Here is a 22,876-nt window from a genome sequence, read left to right as displayed (position 1 = left end):
GAGAAATTCTAATCAATGTCTCAATACAGCGAGTGGACTAATCCGATTCCAAAGTAAATGAATTTCATCAATTTTTTTTTTGATAGACTAGTTTGAAACTACTCTATGTCTGTGTCTAATCCGTCTATACACACACATATATGTAATTAAGTATATATTGTTTAATTACCGTGTAAATCAATCATTAGTTGAACTCAAATGAAGAACCATCTTGATTACATTACTTGCTATGTAAGTTGGGCTTAGCAATTTGATGGGTGAGAGTTGATGTTTCTCTTCCCCTATCTTCTCCTTCACTATTCTAAGCATAAGCAAGAAAAACAAATAGGAAGTCTCTTTTGCTGCATAGTGAAGTTAACTTGCAGGGTTACAACAATATTAATAGGATGATGACCACTATGTCACTTTGAGAAAGCAATGGATGAGCTACACCACCTAACATAATGTCAAGCTTGGTTAAGCAGATTACTTAATTCTCATGTAGAATTAAAGATTCAACCCCTCAAATTGGATCCAGTTGGTTAACATTAATAATGGGTTTATGTTTTAAGATTAAGAACTAGATTGGTTAAGCATCAGAGTTTCAAACTAGCAATTGTGTTGGGACAAAAGCCACCTATTTCCTAGATAACTTTTTCTTTGCCTATTGGATTGACCTAGGAATCTATACTAAAAGAAATGACCAAGGGCAATGATTATGCTACGACATTTTTCTGGTTAAAAAATCTTTTTCTAGGTGCTGTGAAAATGTTAGTTTGGCCACGCATATATACCTCAGACCGCTCACAGTTACAAGGCTAGGAGCACATATCCAGAACACGTGGCGAGTTGCCACTGGTTCTTATTCTTCCTTCTGTGCCACTTAAGTTGTTATGGAGGATTATCCATCTTCATAGGACTAGGAGTAGAAACAGTGTCACACAGTCTGGAAGTTGAAGCCTTTTCCAAAGGCTCAAAGCTATCAATTATGGCCTTGGCCATTGCCTCTTCTGCTCTCTCAAGCTTCCCAACCAGGTAACTCTCAAGTCTCAACATTCAGATTTCTTAACACTAGTTTCCAAGGGTCTGGCGTTATAATAGACACTGTTCCAGATTCATAGTCTTCTGTAATTTTCTTGTTCATGCTCAAAGTTTCTGGTTGAATCAGGGAAGTGCCTTGGAAATATTCCCCAGGATTAAGAGTCACAACATGTATGCTAGGGAGAAATAGTACACGTGTTGGAGCAAGCAAAGGGGTATCAAGTGTTTGTGAACCACTCCCTCCAGATAGACCATTGTGGTTTCCTGGTAGTTCACCTCCTGAGTGGCTTGATGGCAGGTATATATTGATTTATACCTCTCTCTTAATGTCAGAATACTGTCTTCTATTTTAGCGCATATATATACATATACATATATATTTATTTGATTTATTTCTTTGTTGATTGTAGCCTTCCCGGTGATTTTGGCTTCGACCCCCTTGGATTAGGTATGTTTAATTAGGCAATTCATAAAGCTAGACATTGCAATTTGATATGAAAAACAAGTGTGCACTTATATTTTGAAGTTAGTTAATTAGAGCAAGACAGTTTGGGGATTATATTCTATACTTTAAAGTACTCTGAGTCATATACGTTAATAAATTATATTGGGTGACTTATAAAATGTGAAGCCCTCAATATATGTTCGAATCTTGCATCTCAAGACAACCAAGACGTGTGATGGATTATAAGGTTTATGTGGCACGTTCATGATTGTTCAAGGATAGCTTAGACAAGAGGTATACTTCTCTGCCATCTACAAAACGATAGTTTGAAAGTGTTAAATCACTCCCCAGTTATCCAAAACTATTGGCTCGGTAAATGTGTGTGTCTGCTTTGATACCATGCAAGTTTGAGCACCTAGAGCAAAACTTATGATAAAAATGTGGAGAGACCGAAATCTTATATATTAATATGCAAAGCTCAGAAGTTCCAAATTGAGATTTTATCTTTCCAAGAATATACACCCCACTGTGACAATGTCTACAGGGTCTGATCCAGAATTACTAAAATGGTTTGCACAAGCTGAACTGATGCATGGCAGATGGGCAATGCTTGCAGTAGCAGGAATTCTGATTCCAGAGTGGCTTGAAAGACTAGGCTTCCTAGAGAACTTCTCATGGTTTGAGGCAGGTGAAAGAGAATACTTTGCAGACCCAACAACCTTGTTTTTGGTGCAATTAGCACTAATGGGTTGGGTTGAAGGTAGAAGATGGGCAGATATGCTTAATCCTGGGAGTGTTTCCATTGAGCCTAAAATGCCTCATAAAAAGATCCCCAAGGCAGATGTCGGGTACCCGGGTGGGCTCTTTTTTGACCCGATCATGTGGGGAAGAGGATCTCCTGAGCCTGTGATGGTGTTGAGAACAAAGGAGATCAAGAATGGGCGTCTTGCAATGTTGGCCTTTGTAGGGTTCTTGTTCCAAGCCATTTACACTGGGAAAGACCCCATTGAGAACTTGATGGATCATCTTGCAGATCCTGGTCACGTTAACGTATTTTCGGTAATAATGCAAGTAGTCTGTGTACTTCATTTTCTTGTTTTCAATCACTCAAAACAGCAGAGTTTACTAAAGTTTCATCTGTGCAGGCTTTCACTTCACAATACTAGTACTTTTGGACTTGAGGAGTACTACTGATCATGGAGGCTTGTTGCAACACCAATTAGCTATTTACTTCTATGTTATAACTTACAAGATCAAAGCAATTGTACATACCAAGAAGCCACCTCTGTAATTTGCATTTGATTTTTCTCAATGATGATTCGAGTATAGCTCATCCTCAAAACCTAATTTGATGGAATAAAAGGAAAGAAAAAAGGGATTGAACTTGTGCTAATGTACGTTAATGCTGTGTCTATTAAATTACTGAGAAGTGATGAAGAAGTGATGAAAGACGTATTCTCTTCATTAGATTTTGCAAAGTCTAATAAATTTGATATAATCGACTATGTTATACCTTCCACTGTTAAATTTGAGCAAGTCTCCAAAATTAGAAAACAATAATCTAAACCCAACCTGAGACTTTGTTCAAAATTTTGAATTTAGGCAAAGGTTGTTGTCTTGTTAAAGTTGACATCTAAACTAGACTTTGTAACAAACTGAACACTTGGTTTTTTTTTTTTTTTTTTTGAGAATAACAATTGGGTTTTTTGCAAACTAAAAATCAGATGCAACAGATATAGCCAGGCAAAGAATTGTTGTGTTGGGACTCCTAAAATGTAGGAAAATCCAGAGGTTGTTGACCTTGTCAACCTCGATCAAGTCCCAAACCTCCCTCTCTTCCTCTCAATGCCACAGCTCTAACACAGCCTCTTCACCTCTGTCCCCTCCCCTATTCTTAGTTTCTCATGTAAAATCTGGTTAGTTCCATCTCACCATTCCCCCATTTCTCAAAGCCACACAACTTCACCCCACACCCCCCAAAATGACAAACTATCTTCTTCCTCCTACTCCCCCCACGAAATTTCATGATCAACAAAATCAAATCACCACCACCACCCATACACCTTCTCTCTTCCTCGTCCGATCAGCAACAGCGGCTCTCATTGTAGTCCCATCTCGGCAATGGTCGCTGTTGGCTGCCGCCTCCCCTTCCTCTTCCTCCTCCTCCTCTTCTTTACCTTCTCCCCTTACCTCTCGCTTTCCTTGTCCCAGGAGGAAGCCTTGCTTAAGCTCAAGGCATCCTTCACCAACTCTACGGCCTTGGCCAACTGGGTTCCCATCCCGGGTTCCTCCCCATGCAAATGGGCCGGCGTCTACTGCACTAAGGGCGGCATCGTCCAGGGTCTTCATCTCCAGAAAATGGGCCTTTCTGGAACAATCAACATCGAAGCCTTGACCCAACTCAAGGGCCTCCGAGCCCTTAGCTTTGACGACAACAACTTCGCTGGAAGTATCCCCGACTTCCACACACTTGGAGCTCTCAAGTCTCTGGCAATAACCAACAACAATTTCTCCGGCGAAATCCCAAAGGATTTCTTTGCCGAAATGAACTCGTTAAAGAAAGTTTACCTCTCGAAAAACAAGTTCTCCGGCAAAATCCCGGAATCGCTAACGAAGTTGAAATATCTGATGGAGCTTCATCTCGAGAACAACCAATTCTCCGGGGCCATCCCGGAATCGCTGACCGAGTTGAAAAATCTAACGCAGCTTCATCTCGAGAACAACCAAATCTCCGGAGCCATCCCTGACTTTAAAGAGGAATCTTTAAAAGATCTAGATTTGTCTAATAACAAGCTCAAGGGTGCAATCCCGGATGACATGTCCAGATATGGTCCTAAGATATTTGCCGGAAATGAAGGACTTTGTGGCGGACCACTCAAGAAGCCATGTGATAATGCACCTACACCGTCACCGTCACCGTCACCATCACCACCAGAACAGCCAAAACCTCATGCAGGAAAAACAGACCAATCATCGTCCAACACAATCAAGATGGTAGTCGGGGTGATTGTTGCTGGCGTAGTGGTTATGCTGTTGCTGGTGATAATAATTAGATATAAGAGGCGACGGAGGGAGGAGAATTTTAGTGTTCTTGGCAAGGAAAACATGGAGGAGCATGTACCTCAACACCATGGGGAGGTGGTTGAAGTTCATGTGCCAAGCTCCAATAGCAGAAGTGTAGGTAGCACTTCTGCGCAGGCCGCGACGTTGAGGTCGGCCAGTAGCAAGAAATCTGGGGATTCCAAGAAGGGTTCTCATAGCGGGAAGAATGCAGGGAATAATGAGTTGTTGATGGTGAATGACCAGAGAGGCACGTTTGGGTTGCCAGATTTGATGAAAGCCGCGGCGGAGGTTTTGGGGAATGGAGGATTGGGGTCAGCTTACAAGGCTGTGATGGGTAATGGGTTGTCTGTGGTAGTGAAGAGGATGAGGGACATGAATAGACTAGGGAGAGATGGGTTTGATGCTGAGATGAGAAGGTTTGGAAGATTGAGGCATAGGAATATCTTGACTCCCTTGGCTTACCATTATAGGAGAGAAGAGAAGCTGTTGATTTCAGACTACATTCCTAAAGGCAGCTTGTTATATGTTTTGCATGGTAAAGGGACTTTCCAAACTTAATTCTGTTTAATCATTGGTAGGAGTTGGGAATTCCTACTCCTAGCCAAATTAGGAAAATACTTCTATCTGACATTTCATCTCACACATTGCCCAAAAATTAAGGGCAAGGTAATAATTGTGGGAAACAGATTTTTGACTAACTAGACTGATGATCGTGTGATTTTTTTTCCAGGTGATCGAGGAACTTCTCATTCGGAGCTGATCTGGCCCACCCGTTTGAGAATTATCCAAGGAGTTGCGAAAGGGATGAAGTTTCTGCATACAGAGTTTGCAGCCTATGATTTGCCCCATGGAAATCTCAAGTCTAGCAATATTCTTTTAGACAAAGATTATGAGCCAATTCTTAATGACTATGCTTTTCATCCACTAATCAATCCCAGCAATGCTGCACAAACAATGTTTGCTTTTAAGACCCCAGAGTACATAGAATCCCAGCAAATATCTCCAAAATCTGATGTTTATTGTCTTGGAATAGTCATTCTTGAAATCCTTACTGGAAAGTTCCCGTCTCAATATTTAAGCAATGGCAAAGGTGGGATTGATGTGGTTCAATGGGTGCAGTCAGCAATGGCCGAGCAGAGAGAGCAAGAGCTGCTAGACCCAGAGATTGAAACCAATACAGAATCAGCCAACCAGATGCTGCAGCTTCTCCAAATCGGAGCTGATTGCACTGAGAGTAAACCTGATCGAAGACCTGATATAAGGGAGGCCATTAGGAGGATACTCGAGGTACAAGCCTGATGAGACGCATTTGTGATAAAAGATGCTTATATACACAAAAAAAGGGTAGAGGAGCACAGGAGCAAAATGGAATAAAGTGAAAAATACTAAATAAAGTGAGAGGCTTGCTTGCAAAGTATAGGTGAGAAAAAGAAAAGGTTAGGAGAATGTTGGGTGGAACAAGGGAAAGCAAATGGAATTTAGTGAAACTACTGAATAAATTGACTTTTCTACTCAGGAAGAGATTTTGGTTCTTAGTTCTTGATCTAATTCCTGATGAGAGTGACACCCTTTTGTTTATATAGTTGAACATAGGGAGCTTAAGTCCATAATAATTTTCTTTTCTAGGGTTTACTAACAGACATTCATGTACATACATGTACCCTGACATACCTACATGTATAACATGACTTCTTTAATTGATGGCTTTTGATTTTCTTTACAAGATATTCCAACTTATTTCCAACAAAGCGGTTGCTAGCATCTCCATACACCATTGTCGAAAAATCTTCAGAAAGTGACCTAACTCAGATGATCAGATTGAGTAATGAAAATGGTGAAAAATCTTGTGTTTGGACTTTAAAACCCATGTAGAATGTTCTGACCTTGAGAAATAAGCGTGGGATTACATAGTTTAAATTGAAAAGGTTTTAACCAGAAAAGTCGTTAGGGAAGTACTAGGTGTCCTGACTCCTGACAGGCATTCTAATGCTGTATGAAAACGAAGGAATTACCAGAAGTTTTTCACCAAATCAAATAGCTGTTGCGCGAATCATAGAAAAAGATGATTGGTACTTGTGTGAGATCACTCATGATGGAGTGTCAACCTGATAGGCATTCTAATTAATGCTACTAGGAAAACAATAGGAAAAACAGAAAACCGAAGAAAACACAACCTCTTCAGTATCAAAACCATACTGAATCGATCTTCGATCATATACATATTGTTTAAACCTCTAAGAAAGGTGGTAAACTTGATCCGATTCTGACCAAAAGAAGTACTTTACTTCTTGTGTCTTCAAATTTGTAAGTTGTGACCAACTATTTGGCATTACATCCATCCACTTAACGACCGATCAATGGCAGAGCTAGGATTTTAAAATGGGGTGGGCTAAAATTTTTTTTTTTAATAAAAGTCTACTAATGTTTTAATTTTAATTTTTTAACTTTTAAAAATAACATGTTTTATTCATGGGAGGTTCTATTCATACCTCCAAAATTGGCTTTTGGATTTTTTTTTTTCAAGTGATAGTTGACTTTGTCAACTCATGTCAAATTACCAATAAAGACATAAAAGAAAAAATAAAAAAAAGATTTTTTTCCCTTTTAGAGGTATGAAATAAAAAAAAGGTCATTCTCATGCCATTTTTTCCCTTTTGTTTTTGTTATGGTCTTCATCCTTATCAAGTAGCGGAGAAATCAACAGACTAGTTCCTCGAGTCAATTTCGGATATGCAATATTCTCTAACCAATTGAAGGTGGGGGGGGGGGGTGTGTGGTTTCAGCTTAGTTGTATCAAGAGTAAAATAATATTGTGAAATGTTCAAAAATTGATGGAGGTCCAACTACCGATTTTATTAGGGAAATGTAGATAGCATATTGGTTATTTGTAAAATTAAGTTGGAGGTTTATTAAGTGGGGAGGTCTAAATACCAATTTTGGAGGTATGAATAGAAGCTCAGAAATTCTATATTAAATACATATCAAATAATCATATAGCTAACTAATAAAAAAAATCAACAGTAAAACATTGATAGGATAAAAATCAACGGTAAACCATTGATAGGATTTCGATAACAAAAGTCTAAGACAAAAAAAACATACTTATTCATATTTTATCATGCTCTCTTGAATAGAACCGAAAATCTTTAATTATTGAATCTGTATCATAATGCTCAACCAACTCTTTTTCTGACCTAATTTATCCAAAAAAGCAAGTTTTTGATGCGAGTATGCCTCTTAAAGCAGAATAGAAAAAAAAAATACAATAAAATACTTCAAGCAAAGAGATAACATACACATGATAAAAAAAAAAAAAAATTAATTAATATATGGGCTAAGTTTAGAAATTTTAGGGTGGGCTACTTTTTAATATTTAATTTTTTAAACTAAAATTAAGCTACAAATTAACATTTTTTTTAAAGTTGAGGTGGGCTATAGCCCACTAGAGCCCGTGTGTAGCTACGCCTTTGCAACTGATTCTCTAATCTCTAGCAACCATGCATAAATTAACGCCTTAAATTACTCCCATAAAATTGAATGTCTATCTAGCTAGATAACTGCAGAGAGTATTAAGCATCATTTCCACAAAAACACACAAGCCAGAAAGCCAGTCAAGCATTCAACATTTGTTGATGCCAATTTCGGCATCAACGAGTCAACGGAAGTTCCATTCAAATCTAAGTGTAAAGTGGTGGGGTTGTTTTCTTCAAGTGGGCCTATCTTTTCCTTCGATTAGTTTAACTACGTGAGTAGCCTTGGTCGTCTACTTGTGACTGAAGGTATGCCCTGGTGGTCCTGTGCCTAGTCTTGGTCGTCCACCTCTTGTAAGTTGTAACTAAACTACTGAAGTAAGACCTCGATGGTCCTCTTCCTTTGACCTCCTTGAGTAAGATTGGAAACTTGGCCTTGGACACTGCAATTTTCTTCTTGAATGAGGCGGGAAGGCCTTTATCATTCCTTCTTAAGAATAGATGGAAGTATGACCGTTTGTTGTCTACTCCCTTGTAGGATGAGACTGATAAACTTGCCTTGGGCTTCCTCCACTTGATGTTGGGCGTCCAGCTCCCTTGTTGGGTGAAACTGATAGCCTCGCCTCGAACTTCCTTTACCTGATGTTGGGCCTCCATGCTCCTTGGTTGGGTGAAACTGGTAGCCTCACCTCAAACTTCCTTCATCTGGTGTGGGCCTCCATGCTCCTTGGTTGGGTGAAACTGGTAGCCTCGCCTCGGGCTTCCTTCCCCTGATGTTGGGCCTCCATGCTCCTTAGTTGGGTGAAACTGGTAGCCTCGCCTCGGGCTTCCTTCACTTGATGTTGGGCCTCCATGCTCCTTGGTTGGGTGAAACTGGTAGCCTCGCCTCAGACTTCCTTCACCTGGTGTTGGGCCTCGATGCTCCTTTGTTGGGTGAAACTGATAGTTTAGCTCGGGCTTATATCATCTTCTTCATGACGTCGGACGTCCACCACTTGAAGTTGGAGGAGGTTCATCATAACAGCTCTTTTGTTGGGTGAACCTGATAGTTTGGTCTCGGGCTCCCTTCACCTGACGTCACGGGATTCCTCCACTTGACATTGGGCGTCCAATCTGTGACTTGGGAGTATATCAACCTCCTCTTAAGCATCTAGTCTGGCTTGGACGTACAATATCCTCCACCTGGTACTGGGCATCCACTGCCTCGAGTTGGCAGACCTCCATGGAAAGGACATTTTGGCATAGCTCTGGGAGAGAAGAGAGAGTTGAAGTCCCTTCTTTCTGCTTGTAAAGGATTGGTATTTATAGGAGAAGAGTGGTTGAGGTGGAAAGGGAAAAGTATGGGTTCTTCCCTAAAATCGGGGTGTCAGCCCGTAATTCCTCAAGGGATGGGTTGGACAGATTCAGTGACACGTGTCACCTCGATGTGGTTTGGTTTAGTTGGTGAAGGGTCAAGAGATAAGTGTCGCATATCCAAGCTTCCCTTTTCCTTGAATTACTCCTAGGCCATGCCTAAGAGCCATGCTTCATGTTAGAACTCGACACTTGGCATGGTTGGTGAGATTTGGCCTTAGTTGGTGCTACATGTCTCTTCATGATGACTACATGTTATGAGCCTGGAGGTCGATGCTTTAGCCTTGGAGCTCGTGGTTATGATCCTTAGAGGTCGAGGGTTTTAAGCTTGGAGGTCGAACTCTTGTTCTTGAGGGTTGAGACTCTTGATTCCTTTGGATTATGTTTCCCTGATAGTGAGGTCATGATATTCTTTTGTCTTGCCATCCAAGATGGTGAATCAATCATATGGTGACCGTCCAAGACTTAACAGGTGGAGATCCATGGTTGAAGACTTGGAGTACCAAAGTGAGGCATCTCACTAGCCATGGTTATTTCAGTCTTAGGATTATCTTTTCTTTCTCGACGAAAGGTTTAAGTGCGTTGAAAGGTCAGTATCTTGTGTGGACTCTTTGACATTTCAATACGTCCTACGTGAAATGGGTTGAAAAGTCAAAAGTATTTGTCGAACCAAATTATGACATCAACAACATTCATGACATAAGAAAGGGTACAAGGAATTCAACTGGTTTATAATCATGTCCAAGTATCAAAGGCATTGGAAAATTGAGTAATCAAAAACATGTTTAGTGAATTACAACAAAAAAAACAAACACACAAACTAAATGCTTGAAAGCTGTGTTAAAGTGAGGAGTAGCTAACTAACGAGCACTTCCATATAATGATCAAAACCTTCCACTTCATTTTAGTTTTGACTTTTGAGTCTCTTCACCTATCCAAAGCAGACTCTCTTCATATCCAACCATGTCAAACCAGTCTCCCACGAGGTGTATATGCTATTCTTCTCCTCCTTTATGATCAATCCTTATCAACCCACGTACGTTCCATGTACGGTCCCATGTTTGGCACTTGGACTGAAGCAACTGTACTATTCTCCATAAACAAGAATTGTCTGACATGCGAAAGGCTCGTCATCTGCTCGGAATACTCCAATTTCAAGTTAAAGAGCTGAATCCACGAATCCGGCACCCCATATTCTCTCATAACCCAGAAATCAATACAAACAAAATTACCCGCCTTCCATGAGAACCTCGATAAACACATACATCCTCCACCAGAAACTCCAATGTGGTCATCATCAGTCCAGTAATTTATGATCGTGGAAATGAGGCAGACTCATTTTCCTTAACTCTTCCTTCTCCAAATCAAAAGACACTATCGCATCCCTTTCGTCTAGCCAATGAAGAGTCTCGTTCAAAACAATCACCGAATTCCCCATAGCATAAACACAAATGCCGCCACAGCCATCGCTGTTTCTGGGGGATTCAATCCTTTTCTAAACTCCAACTCGCAATAAGAACATGACCACTTTGATCGCTACCCCCTTTTCAGGTAACCCCACCACCACTTTGTAGTCGTCGGCGGCCGGCAAGTAGCCAACCCCGTAATGGGCTTGCTGGCTGGTCATCGGAAAACTTGGGCCAGACAATTCCTTCTACAATCCGGTGGATGGGTTCAATGTAAACACAAAAATTTTGACAATCGACGACGACGACAAAAACTAAGCCATTGCATGAACCTAGAAGCCAAATTTGGTCGTATGAGTTCAAGAAGGGAATGTTGAATTTTCGAACCGAGGATTTGTCTCAGAAACAATGGGGCGTGCAAGTCTAGGGATTCGAGGAGGGTACACCATGGTGGTGGAGACGAGGAGTCTGTGACGGTCGGCTTTCTGTTGGGGAGAAACCCTAATTTGGGTTTCGGCGAATTTTAGGTCGGACAATATGACGAGACGCCAGCGTTTCGAAATGAAGGCGAATCGGATTAGGGATTTTATGGGAGCCTGGATAGGATGTTGAAGATAACATCTTCGAGTAGATTTGTGTCCGCAATTGCAGTGAAAACGAAGATCGAGTTGGGGATTAAGTGGGAGAGACAATCTGAAAGAGTTTTATTTATCTTTTCTTTCATTCAAATAATTGTACAAGGAGCGTTTCAAAAAAAAAAAAAAAATTAATTGCACAAGGAGTTGGTTTGTATCGACCAATTCTTTAGGAGAATCCGTAGGAGTTGTTATCCATGGGATCAGTAGTTGCTTATTTTCGTTCAGAATCATCTTCTTTTCTAGTTTTCTTGTTAGTCAAGTTTGAATTTTAACACAGTTGGTGTTTTTGTTAGAAAGAATATCACACATGGTCATTTATCTGCTCGACACTTGGATCACTCACTTTTTAAATATATTACTTTGGTCACTCAACTTTAACTCTGTTATTCGCTTTAATCACTTTGTTAATTTTATTTTTGCCACAATATCAATGATATTTTCATCAAACCAATCGTGGGAAATTGAGAAATTTGAATTGGAATGATTTGAAGAAGTGACTAAAGTAAAATTTTGACGAAATTATCCTCTAAAAAATTCATATTTACAAAAATATCGTCTATTTACCTCAGATTTTGACGGAGGATTTAGCAAAGTGACTAAAGTGATTGACAGAGTAATAGTTGAGTGACTAAAGTGATATATTTGAAAATTGAGTGATCAAAGTGTCGAATGAGTCATAGTTGAGTGACAATTTGTGATATTCTTCATTTAAAAAAAAAAATTTAGGAAAAATCTTTCAAACAGTACCTGAACTTTAGTCTAGAAATTTTCATACCTAAGTTTTGGAAAATATCAAAATGGTACATAAAAGCCCGACCCAAAATTCATACTTAGGAACAGTAAAAACGTTAACCCCATTAACGTTTGAGGGGTAAAACCGGTAATTCATGTATTACAGTACAGTAAATCAAAGAGTGGAGTAGAGGGCGATTGGATTTCATGGTAAGCTTTCTGCACTTTTCATTGATCCATGGAATCACAAACAAGAGGTTGAGTCAAATAAGGAGCTGAAACACCTGCAAAGTCATCCTTTCCATTGATCCATGCTTTAAATCAATTTGGTACTCTAGAGTTTTTGCTCTACCAATTGGGAAATTAAGGATGACAAATACAAAATCCAACTTGGAACCATAAGCAAAAGCATACCAACTCAGCATACGTACTACGATGCCGTTCTAAATTTCTGCAATTTAGGGTTTCATAGACCACATTAGAAGAAGAAGAAGACGATGATGGAGATAGTGACGTACAATGTCAACGGTCACGTCGACCACGACAAGACCAACCTCCAGCAAGTCCATCCTGGCCTCCACGACATCCGGCAACATCTGGAGGTGAGCTCACGTGTCAGCATAGCAGTTGCCAGAAATTGATTTGGACACTCAAATGTCTAAGTGTCTGACTTTTCTATCTCTGCATATCTAGATCTCATCTGCACATCCTCTCTTTCCTGACAATCACACCTGCAAATCTCCGACATCCTATCAGTACTCAGAAATTGATTTGGTTTTCCCTCAGGGTAGTCTGACTCTCTCTCTCTCTCTCTCTCTCTCTCTCTCTCTCTCTCTCTCTCTCTTCATACATCGAAGCTCCAGTCACATTATAAGGTGTCGGCAAGTCAGTCCTAGTGACCAAGTTTCCCTACAACCATTCAAGTGATTGCAGATCTCCTTTGAACCTCGACGAGAAGTGTGTTTCTAGAGGCATCCCTTTGAATTGGAGAAATTACTAAGTACACCTGTGCGGCATGCTTGAGGCACCTCGATGGCCATTGCAATCCAGCTTCTCGACGCCAAGCATCACCACAATGTGGCCTAGTTGCAGAAGCAGGTTTATCAGAGAGAGAGAGAGAGAATCAGAGTGAGAGAAACAATAGGGCATGTGTGTGCTGCTGTGGTGCGGCGATGGTTGAGGGAAATTTGGTTCAGAGCTGGGGGAGAGAAGTCAGAGAAAGATAGAGACAAGACCTTCTTTCCATTGATCCATGCTTCAGCCGTGCTATGTCAATGGAGGTCGAACACGAACCAGCAAAGTCTGATGGAAGCAATTCCTGAAGATGAATACTGAAAGGATGAAAATACCCTTGAAAAGATAACGGACTTAGCGTCGTTATTCCAGGTATGAATATTGGGTCGGGCTTAAATCCTCAGATATCATTTTGATATTTCCCAAAACTGAGGTACGAAAGTTAATAGTCTGGAAAAGTTCAGGTACTGTTTGGATGATTTTTTTTTTTTTTTTATTAGATAAATTTCTTTAAAATCTTCCTAATTAAATTCTTAGGTTTTCTAATATTTACTATTCATGTTTCCAAGCTAAACTTTGTTGACAATTTTTCCCTTTGATACACTTTCAGTTATAAAATTGTGTTACTTAATATTAAAAATGAACCTAGCAAACCCGTTCTGCTAGGGTTGAGAGTCTACCACCTTTGGCTTGCCTACTCCATTATACTCTCGCATTCTTGATGGGGTTCTTTTTCGATACCGTCACTAGGGTCGAACTCTTTGTCCTACATTGTCAAGCGATCTGGGTGAGACTCAATTTGGTCTATGGATGCAGATCCATTCTGGCCAAGGTTTGTAGGCTTCACCAGAGCTCGATCATATCTGAACCGTTAAGCAATTATGGCCCAAACGTGAATGTTTGAAGGGTATGACGATCGACAGTGAAGCATTGCAGTTCTGTACGACATAACATATTATAAGTTTTGTGGGCTTATATCAATCATTTCAGGGTCGTTCTAATTGCAATGGGGTTGCTGTCGAGTTGTTATGGGCTAAGATGACCTTCTCCGGTGAGGGACAATGGAACAGTGGTTGGGGTCGAGGTTAGGGCTTGTTTGGGCGCTTATAGAGGTTTTGGGTGCTCGAAGGAATATCCTTTGGGTTTGGGCCTATGTTCTTTTGGTTTGCTCAAATTAGGCTTTGGTTTTTGGAGCTCTGCTAGTGGCGTGCGAACCTGCTACTGTTTGGGTTCGCATTTGGGATTCAAGAGACTTAATATGGGCTCTAACTTTCGTTGCACTTTGAAATTGGTTTTTCGGCTATTTAGATAGAAGATTGCTCTCTATGCGACGTATTATATTGTGTGGAATAGGCAAGGTCAGTCATATTAGCAGTTACATTAATGGAAGATTACCCTTTATTCAAAGTATATTTTTGTGTGAAAGCATAGTTAGTCATACCATTGATAACTTTTTGCACTCCACCTTTTGCATTTTGCACGTCCCTTTTAATTTTTGTTTACTTTATCTCTAAAAAGTTATGACATTTTGATAATAAATATTTCATTGTCGATGAAAAATTGTTTTAAAACTCCAAATGAGAGCGTGGATTATAAATAGGGGAATGTTATGTAAAAAAACTGTAGAAACAAGCATCCATAGGTTTTATTATCAGGGACTCTCAAGGAAATCCATTTATAGTAGCTTGTATAAATCTAGGATCAGCTAAAGCTTTGGTTGCAGAGGCTACAGCTCTTCGTGAAGGTCTACATACAGCGCATTTACAACAATTATATAAGGTTATTGTTGAAGGAGATTCAAAGTTGTTAATGGATTGTATTTCTGGAAAAGCAGCTGTTCCTTGGAGGATTCAAGTGCTAGTATGAGAGATCAAGATGTTGGCTTCTACTTTTCAGTCTATTATCTTTAGACATATTTACCGAGAAGCAAACTTTATAACAGATCATTTGGCCTCTTTGGCCTATAACCATACTAGTCATAGAGTTTGGTTTTCTTATATTCCTCTTTTTGTGTCCCAAGCGTTTCATATGGATCAGCTGAGAGGGGGTGTGTCTCGTGATTTTGTTCTGTAAACGTTGTTTCTGTCATTAAAAAACAAAAAAAACAAAAAAAAATTTAGAAACAAAGAAATGCCGAGCATACGACATGCCGTGTACTGAAACACAGTCAAAAGGTCGACAGTGGACACGCGGGGTTCTAGCGAGGCCAGAGGAGGAAAGCTTAACGTTTTCACCAACCAAATAGACAGAGAGATCGTCCGAACAAGACAAGCAGCAGATCACAGAGACATGGCCACTGCCACCCAGATTGTTGAGAAACTGAAACTGAATCCACACCCGGAAGGTGGTTTCTTCTCTGAAACTTTCAGAGACACTTCCATTCTCCTCCCCTTGTGTCAGCTCCCACCAGACTGTAAGCGTGATCCTTCTCACTCATTTGACTTCATTTTTCTGATCTGACTTTGTAACTTTCTTGTTTCCTATCTCCTGGGTTTACATTTGTATCTTGAATTTTGGATTTTGAGGCCCAGGTTCAGAATTCATATGTGGGGGTGTGTAAAGAATCCAACTTTTTTATTTTTTTTCGATGGCTGCAAGTCAATGTTATTGGATCTGAAATATGTAGGGTTATGCCAATATAGATAGATGGACATGAATCCTGATAGAGCTTGTTGATGCTTTACTTTTGTTAAACTGTTTCCTTTTCTTGTGTTTGGCTTGTTGCATTAAGTTTGGTGTTCATTTTAGTAATAGAAATGTGGTTTATTTGCAGACAAGGTTGATCGCCCTGTGAGTACAGCTATTTACTTCTTGCTGCCAACTGGGGATGTTTCGCGCCTTCATCGGATACCGTGTGCAGAAACATGGCATTTCTACCTGGGAGAACCTCTTACGGTACGCTCCAATCATGGTTTACAACTGAAAGATTGAAATTTGAAGTAGTCTGCATTCACCGCCTACAACCATCTTTACCACGTACACTTACATAGCTAAGAGTTAATTGTATTGCCTATGCCTGGAATGTGTTTGCTACATTTGTTATTACTTGAGGGCTTTCATGTCGGTAGCTGCATGATTGAGATTTGTAAGTATGGACAATTGGGGAAATGTATGCATAAACAAATGTACAATGGAGCTTTGCCAATATTGTTAGAAAGCCTGGAAATCAAGGATAATAGCTTTGCTTGCAGAGCCCAAATACAGTTGAGTATTTTCAGCTGGAATACTTAAAATGGATTTGGCATTGGGAATTTGAATTAGACACAGATAGCTTTTACATACCTTCTATTGTTAACTTGATAACTTTTATGTACCTTCTCTTGTTAACTTTTTTCATAGAAATTAGTCAAATTACATTTGCACTCAACGTGGTTCTGATTTCCATACAATCAAGTTCTTTGAGATGCTCCTGTTTTGTCTCATCTTTTAGCCAACATTTGCATTTCAGAACAACTCTAAAGGATCATGAATTTGAACTCTAGATAAAGAATTCTCACTCATTCTCATTTTCTGTGCTTTATTTTGAGAAACAAAACTGTGTTCAGAGAAAGAGAAAATGTAAAATTGCTCATCTCCTGGAATGGTTCACCTTTTCCTTGCCTGCTCTCTCCTTTTTAACATTGATATTTGGTACTAGGTGATGGAGTTGAATGAGGAAGATGGGAAAGTCAAACTAACAAACATTGGAGCAAATTTCATTGGAGAGGATCAGGTACCCCAGTACACAGTGCCTCCAAATGTTTGGTTTGGTGCATTTCCTACAAAGGACTTCAACATTTCACCAGATGGGGGGGTGACCAAAGCTGCTCCAAGGGATTCTGAGACCCACTACTCTCTCGTGGGATGCACTTGTGCACCAGCCTTTCAGTTCCAGGATTTTGAGTTGGCAAAACGCTCAGAGCTCATTAAGCACTTCCCTGATAGGGAGCCTCTTATAATATTGCTAACAGATCCTGAAAAAGCATAAGCTTCGGCGGCCGGTGTCTTATACCTCTTACGTGTTTATGGATTTGAAGTAAACTGGGGGTGATTCAAATTTGAAATCCCAAACTTAAAATGCATAGCTTGTTATGAGTTTGGATCTACCGTGTGAAATATTATTTGGTACTCGATATATATGTAATAATGGAAGGAGAAGATCAAAATCATATATGGAGGTGATTTGATATATTGGTACACAAATATCTTATTTTCATTTAGGGATGGCAATGGGCAGGGTAGGGTAAGGGGATTAAATTACCATCCCCATACCCGACTTCATTCTTCATCTCCATACCCTCCCCAATCCCTGTAATAAGATACTGGGGATTCTCCGTCCCCGTCCCCATTGGGGATTAGGTCCCCATACCCGCTCCAATCCCCATTAACAATATTACCAATTTATTATATAAAAATTTATACAAACAATTATGGATTGTAAAATATAAAGTTAAAATTGAACATCAAAATAAAATAAATTTCTTATTTCAATCAAGGAAAATTAACATATTGATAAAGATCTTTTATTAAAAGAATCTTCTATTTTTTGAACATATTTATTAACAGAATTTAAATATTGACAAAAAGATGAAGTTTACATAAATATTTATTTATAAATAATATCAAATATATATAATAAATAAACAAATATATATATGTATTTCGTATAATTCTTATTGGGTGGGTATGGGGATGGGGATCAAAATACCATCCCCGCCCCGTACCCGATTTCAAAATTCGAATACTGGAGAACCTCATCCCGTTATCCGATTTTTCCCGAATTTCTCCCCATTAGGGTCGAATACCCTATGGGGTCGAATACCCTATGGGTACCCTACCCGATGGAGATTTTTGCCATCCCTATAATTTCATTGCATTCAGATTACTACATAATTCAATCTACTTTTGTTAAAGGAAACGGAGACATATATTGGGTTATATGTTTTTTTTTATTATGATTTATAAGAAATATGGAGGGTTGGAAAGACTTTCTCATGTAAAGGAAAAAGTGAATTTATAAGGAATTACCATCATACAAATAAAATGACCAACTGTGCCAAGTAACAATGGAAAATCAAAATAATGTTCAACAGAGAAGCAATTGCCAATTCTATAGAACCCAAAACACAACTTTCCTTCCCAGGTTCAGTGAGTCCTCAGAACTGATAACTATTTATCTTCTTTGCTTCTTCCTTTTGCTCTCCTACTGAAACTTGGGTCACTGTCGCACTAAAATTTTGCGGACATGGCATGAACCCATGATAAATGGGAGGACAAGTTAATCGAAATCAAGGAACTCCATTCTTTTTCTCATGGAGCCTTTTAAGTCTGAAGCATCCCTCTCTGCTTTCTGAGCCTGAAGAGAAGAAAAGATGTATTGAAATGATTGAGTTGCAAAAGACAACAATAGTAAAAAGAATCTGACCAAACTAACCGATTAAAAACATAGGAATGATTGCAACTTTAGGGTACTAATGAACCAATCGTAAAAGGAAGAATTGATTCTACAAATATGGAAACGTGCACAAGGATTCATAGGGACAGGGTTTGATTAAAAGTTCAAAACGTATGTGGCCAGCTGATACAAGAGGCTATCTACTATAGAAGATCCAAACAAAAGTTACATTCCCACTCAAAAATAGCATAGAGCATAATGAGGTTTGCTAGATTAGAATAGGTGCTTTATGCAGTAGAAGCTGCTTCGTTAACCTTGGCTGCAACACAGGCATCCCTAATTCAGAGCTATCTCATTTCTTAGTCAGTATGACCAAGGGGTTTGCTGCCATACTGGCCCACATATGTGCGATACATTGAGCGTTCCCACTGCAATCAAGCGGTGCACAATCACCCAGGGACAAGGGGCAAGTGTGCTAGCATTTTTGTACAACCACACTATAGAACCATTCCATTTAAGCACAACCAAAATGCGTAAAAAGACTTACCCTTTTTATCTCTGCTTCGGGTACCAGAGTCATATGCGGGGGGAGCTCCTCTTTATTCAATTCCTAGGAAGAGGTGATAGAGCTTTAATAGAAAAACATAGTATTTAAAAACTATAAAACAAGTCTGATAGATTGAAAGATAATGCAATATACCAGTTCTCCAATTAAGACTACATTCTCCCCACGGATTACATACAGACCTAATGGGATGTCACAATAAAGATCACCGACAATAACTCGTTCACATGCACCTTCAAGCACAACATTAGCTGGGCAGAGGGGGAAAATTGCCATAATTAGTCAAGGTTCCAAGAGAAATAAAATGGTAACAGAAACAAGAACTTATAATGCTAAATGAGTGACATATTAGCATTACCAAACTGGTCAAAAGACCGTAGTAACCCCAAGAGCTTTCGCCCATCTCGCAATAAGACAAGAAGCTTTTCTGAAACGTAAATCAAAATCCTAATAAGTCAAGTGCTTAATGAATAATGTCAATCAATTCTCACAAACTATCATTTTAGGCAATCCAATAATCAATTGCAGGAATCTTAAAGCAAGCAAGGAACACAAAAACCATAGTGCAGTGAAATTCAAGAAAACCATGAAGCTTGAATAGTAAGAGGAGCGCATGTACCTCAAGCATTTGGTTCTACCTTATTACATATTGCGAGCACTTCTAATGGCCTAGAACTATCCTCAAATTCTATTGCACAACTCTCTCTCTATGCTCTAATCATCTTCTTTAAAGTAATATCTCGCCACTTTCTTCTTTTTGTTAATATATCAAAGATAGTTTTCCAAGCTATGAAATTGGGCTAGAAAAATCGACAATTCGCAATAGAAGTTTTAACATTACTATGATTACAAGGTGCAAAGACCCCAATTTGAAGTACTATTCGTTCATGTTAACAACAAAGTCAAGGTATTGTTTTTGCTCAATTACATCCAAGTTGAACAAAAAAAAAAAAAAAAAAAAAAGAAGCCAAAAAACAGAGCATGCAACAAGGACTATGCAAATCAAACACTAAACCAGTCTTCAAACCTCTCCCTAAACCACAAAGAACAAATCTTTACAAAGCAATTCACAGCTAAAACATACAAAACTGCCCAAAACCCAATTTCAATGGGTTCAAACCAGATCTCAAAAGTGAAATAGAGAGAGTAATATACTGTCAAGATAGCTCGCCAGAGAAGTGGAGAGGAGAGAGTCTTCTGGGCCTGCCCACGACATCAAGTGGTAAACTAATATTTTCTACTGCGAATTGGGTACTTGAAAAACGACCAAACTCTAACTCAGAGCCTTCTTCAATGGCACTAAGCTTAAGCAGAGAAGCTCCTCTAAAAGTCTCAAAGCTTCAGACTTTCACTGACACAGTGCTCCGGTAGATCAAACCCACCAACCCTAATTCCAAATTTCCAATAATATCCTGAGAACAAAACTAATCTATGCAAAGTTGGGTTTGGGTTGGAACCAAAAAAGTCACCGGCTTTGGGCGAAAAGATGACATCTTTCTCTTATTTATATTTCTTTAATATTTTTATTTTGGGCAAAGAAATATTGCTTGGTTATCTTATGGACCGTTCGATTAGATTAATTACTAATTGTATACTCGAAGTAGCGCTGAGATTGGATCAGCTTACTCATCAAACGTGACACGTGTGAATGATAAATGTTTTTGCAAAAATTTGAACTTTATTATGTTATTCAAGTAAAAATAACCTTAAACTATATGTGTATTTTGGGATATGTAGAAAGTCAAAAAAGTAGATAGTGCTGTTACTTATATCGTGTTAAGAACTTGATTAAAATGTCCATCAAGATCTGCAATAAGTAAATTACTTGGTTTATTTTCTTTTAATATTTTGAGTTCTTTCTTTTGCTGGTTATATTGTAATTGGAGCATGCAAGCAAGTGGGTGTGTAATTTATCCTCGTTTGTTAGCCTGATTCTTGTCACTGTTCTTGCATTCCACAAGCTCTAAAAGTCTAAATCGATCATATGAGTTATGCTTGAAACGATCGATAACATTTGCCCTCGCATTATTGTTGAAAAGATGTGATACATGTTGGATGCACATAAATGATCCACAGATCATGTAGTCTATATCTCTAAAACGATGTCTGCAATCAGAGAAATGGGGTGAACATGAATCAAATTATCAAAATGCGATGTCTTGCATAAATACCAACTTAATCAAGAGCATATTTAAGTGCTTACATTCAGAATCAGTCTTGTCCCATTTACTTCCATCGTCATCCGAGTCTCTGAATCGTCTCGTTTAGGATCTAGTTGCTCCTCAGTGGCAGTGACAGACTTGGTGATGTGCCTGTTCTCCAAGTACTTTTTCTTGGAAACTGTTGAATTTGAACTTGGCTGGGGATAGATTTTCTTCTGAAGTATAGCCCTCAATAACTGTTGGGAAAATTAAAAATGGACACTCAAACGAAACTGGTATGGTAATAGAACTATGGATTTGATGTGCATGTACAAACACAGAACCGGCTTCTAAGGGGTGCCAGTGTAGACAATTAATTGCCTTCACTCGAATATCTGCCCTGTTAAAGTATACCACTAGCCTCATGTGTTGTTCTTATGTTCTTTAAGAGTATCTAGCTAGGCATGTGTCAACATGTATAAAACAAGCTTAGACCTGATCAAGAGGTCCTTGAAGAGTGAGAAAAGTACAAAGACGTTAAGATATAGATATGTCCGACAAATTGCCTCAAATAGACAAAGAGAATGACAAGCAAGCAAAAGAAGCAGATGTGTATGAGCTTCTTCATCTTGATCCCAAGAAACAATTCATGGATCTGAAACTAAGTGCACATGCATTATATTGATTTTAATCATAATGGAGTCTGCATATTACTGTTTGAAAATGCATGTGCTAGATCATCAATATGTATGTAATTATGGATGTACCTTCTCCATTCTTGATTCAGGGATTAGATCTCTTAGAGCAGGAGCAGCAACTGGTGCTGCAAACCCACTACTGCAAACAAACATTTTTTTCAGAAGAAAAGTCAATGACTTCTTTCCGATGGCAGTGTTTGTGTTCTCCAAGCAATTGACATCTTTCCCTCGACTAAGAACCACACTTGCGCTGCGCTGGAATCGACTATTAAAATGCTCCTTAGGCTCATCAGAATCAGCAGCATTGCTATTATTAGTTCTTTCAGTTAACTTCAAGCTTGATTGCCTGTTAAGAAACTTGCCCAGTTCTGCAGCTGAAGAACTTGATTGATCAAAATGTTCATTGACGAATGAGTTCAACTCATTCTGAATGTGTGTTGCTTCCGCTGGTGTAAAATCATGTAGAGGTTCTCTAGGGGAGGGTGGTGGATTAGCCCATGCATGTAGATCTTCTTTTGATTCATGATTACTTCCTAATGTTCCAATTGTCAACAGTCCATGAGGCCATTCACTAATTGGTTGATCTTCTTTGGGAGGTTTTTGCACTTTGTGATCATCTATATAAGAACATGGATTTAATTTCAGTTTAGTACCCTGTGGTTTGGGGGTAACATCATGTCAGTCCCTACTCTTTCAATTTGATCAGCAACACCCCTGTGCTTTCAATTTCAATTAGCCGTGCCCAAATTTTACTTTGTCAATCCAGTCAAAGTTAACATTCAAACAACATAAGAATATTGAAAAAAAAAAAATCCATTACCATCAAACAGTTTCAAGTTTGGTTTCTTAATATGGGGTTTCCCAGTAAGCTTGCTTTGCATCCAGCTGAATATCTACAGTCAAACAAGGTCAATAAACTTTCTAAACTATTTCATGTTGTTCATGTTGTGAGTCATA

The 22,876-nt window shown here is 39.1% G+C and overlaps 5 protein-coding genes across 5 annotated transcripts; 3 read left to right on the top strand and 2 right to left on the bottom strand.

The window, feature by feature from the left end:
• Positions 1 to 855: 855 nt before the first annotated feature.
• LOC112188269 (photosystem I chlorophyll a/b-binding protein 6, chloroplastic) lies at positions 856 to 2,858 on the top strand. The gene is made up of 5 exons (XM_024327357.1): positions 856 to 1,014; positions 1,148 to 1,318; positions 1,431 to 1,468; positions 2,010 to 2,524; positions 2,611 to 2,858. The coding sequence occupies exons 1-5, from the start codon at positions 968 to 970 to the stop codon at positions 2,629 to 2,631; spliced, it is 792 nt and encodes a 263-aa protein (XP_024183125.1). The 5' UTR covers positions 856 to 967; the 3' UTR covers positions 2,632 to 2,858.
• Positions 2,859 to 3,410: 552 nt separating this feature from the next.
• Positions 3,411 to 6,248, top strand: LOC112183613 (pollen receptor-like kinase 3). The gene is made up of 2 exons (XM_024321982.2): positions 3,411 to 5,063; positions 5,259 to 6,248. The coding sequence occupies exons 1-2, from the start codon at positions 3,587 to 3,589 to the stop codon at positions 5,825 to 5,827; spliced, it is 2,046 nt and encodes a 681-aa protein (XP_024177750.1). The 5' UTR covers positions 3,411 to 3,586; the 3' UTR covers positions 5,828 to 6,248.
• A 9,082-nt stretch (positions 6,249 to 15,330) lies between these two features.
• On the top strand, positions 15,331 to 17,309 carry LOC112188034. The gene is made up of 3 exons (XM_024327052.2): positions 15,331 to 15,554; positions 15,915 to 16,036; positions 16,779 to 17,309. Exons 1-3 carry the CDS (start codon positions 15,431 to 15,433, stop codon positions 17,106 to 17,108), a joined length of 576 nt encoding a protein of 191 aa, XP_024182820.1. The 5' UTR covers positions 15,331 to 15,430; the 3' UTR covers positions 17,109 to 17,309.
• Positions 17,310 to 18,117: 808 nt separating this feature from the next.
• Positions 18,118 to 20,565, bottom strand: LOC112187762 (sm-like protein LSM1B). The gene is made up of 5 exons (XM_024326675.2): positions 20,236 to 20,565; positions 19,439 to 19,507; positions 19,216 to 19,331; positions 19,063 to 19,125; positions 18,118 to 18,476 (listed from the first exon to the last, which is right to left on the bottom strand). The coding sequence occupies exons 1-5, from the start codon at positions 20,294 to 20,296 to the stop codon at positions 18,399 to 18,401; spliced, it is 387 nt and encodes a 128-aa protein (XP_024182443.1). The 5' UTR covers positions 20,297 to 20,565; the 3' UTR covers positions 18,118 to 18,398.
• A 609-nt stretch (positions 20,566 to 21,174) lies between these two features.
• On the bottom strand, positions 21,175 to 22,800 carry LOC112183612 (protein DEEPER ROOTING 1). Its single transcript, XM_024321981.1, has 4 exons — positions 22,740 to 22,800; positions 21,989 to 22,536; positions 21,284 to 21,478; positions 21,175 to 21,186 (listed from the first exon to the last, which is right to left on the bottom strand). The coding sequence occupies exons 1-4, from the start codon at positions 22,798 to 22,800 to the stop codon at positions 21,175 to 21,177; spliced, it is 816 nt and encodes a 271-aa protein (XP_024177749.1).
• Positions 22,801 to 22,876: the final 76 nt, after the last annotated feature.

This window comes from Rosa chinensis, chromosome 2, assembly GCF_002994745.2.
Source record: "Rosa chinensis cultivar Old Blush chromosome 2, RchiOBHm-V2, whole genome shotgun sequence".
Lineage (NCBI taxonomy): Eukaryota > Viridiplantae > Streptophyta > Magnoliopsida > Rosales > Rosaceae > Rosa > Rosa chinensis.
Note: the sequence above shows the minus strand (reverse complement) of the source record. Positions and strands in the feature narration are given on the sequence as shown.

Excerpts from the sequence above, each read along its gene's own strand:
- LOC112188269 (XM_024327357.1), top strand. The coding sequence starts at position 968 with ATGGCCTTGGCCATTGCCTCTTCTGCTCTCTCAAGCTTCCCAACCAG. Across the intron at positions 1,015-1,147 it reads CTCTCAAGCTTCCCAACCAG|GGAAGTGCCTTGGAAATATT; the intron begins GTAACTCTCAAG and ends TGGTTGAATCAG. Across the intron at positions 1,469-2,009 it reads CTTCGACCCCCTTGGATTAG|GGTCTGATCCAGAATTACTA; the intron begins GTATGTTTAATT and ends CAATGTCTACAG.
- LOC112183613 (XM_024321982.2), top strand. The coding sequence starts at position 3,587 with ATGGTCGCTGTTGGCTGCCGCCTCCCCTTCCTCTTCCTCCTCCTCCTC. Across the intron at positions 5,064-5,258 it reads CTTGTTATATGTTTTGCATG|GTGATCGAGGAACTTCTCAT; the intron begins GTAAAGGGACTT and ends TTTTTTTTCCAG.
- LOC112188034 (XM_024327052.2), top strand. The coding sequence starts at position 15,431 with ATGGCCACTGCCACCCAGATTGTTGAGAAACTGAAACTGAATCCACAC. Across the intron at positions 15,555-15,914 it reads GTGTCAGCTCCCACCAGACT|ACAAGGTTGATCGCCCTGTG; the intron begins GTAAGCGTGATC and ends GTTTATTTGCAG. Across the intron at positions 16,037-16,778 it reads ACCTGGGAGAACCTCTTACG|GTGATGGAGTTGAATGAGGA; the intron begins GTACGCTCCAAT and ends ATTTGGTACTAG.
- LOC112187762 (XM_024326675.2), bottom strand. The coding sequence starts at position 20,296 with ATGTCGTGGGCAGGCCCAGAAGACTCTCTCCTCTCCACTTCTCTGGCG. Across the intron at positions 19,126-19,215 it reads TAGTCTTAATTGGAGAACTG|GAATTGAATAAAGAGGAGCT; the intron begins GTATATTGCATT and ends ACCTCTTCCTAG. Across the intron at positions 18,477-19,062 it reads CCGAAGCAGAGATAAAAAGG|GCTCAGAAAGCAGAGAGGGA; the intron begins GTAAGTCTTTTT and ends TCTTCTCTTCAG.
- LOC112183612 (XM_024321981.1), bottom strand. The coding sequence starts at position 22,800 with ATGCAAAGCAAGCTTACTGGGAAACCCCATATTAAGAAACCAAACTTG. Across the intron at positions 22,537-22,739 it reads AAACTTGAAACTGTTTGATG|ATGATCACAAAGTGCAAAAA; the intron begins GTAATGGATTTT and ends GTTCTTATATAG. Across the intron at positions 21,479-21,988 it reads CTGAATCAAGAATGGAGAAG|TTATTGAGGGCTATACTTCA; the intron begins GTACATCCATAA and ends TTTTCCCAACAG.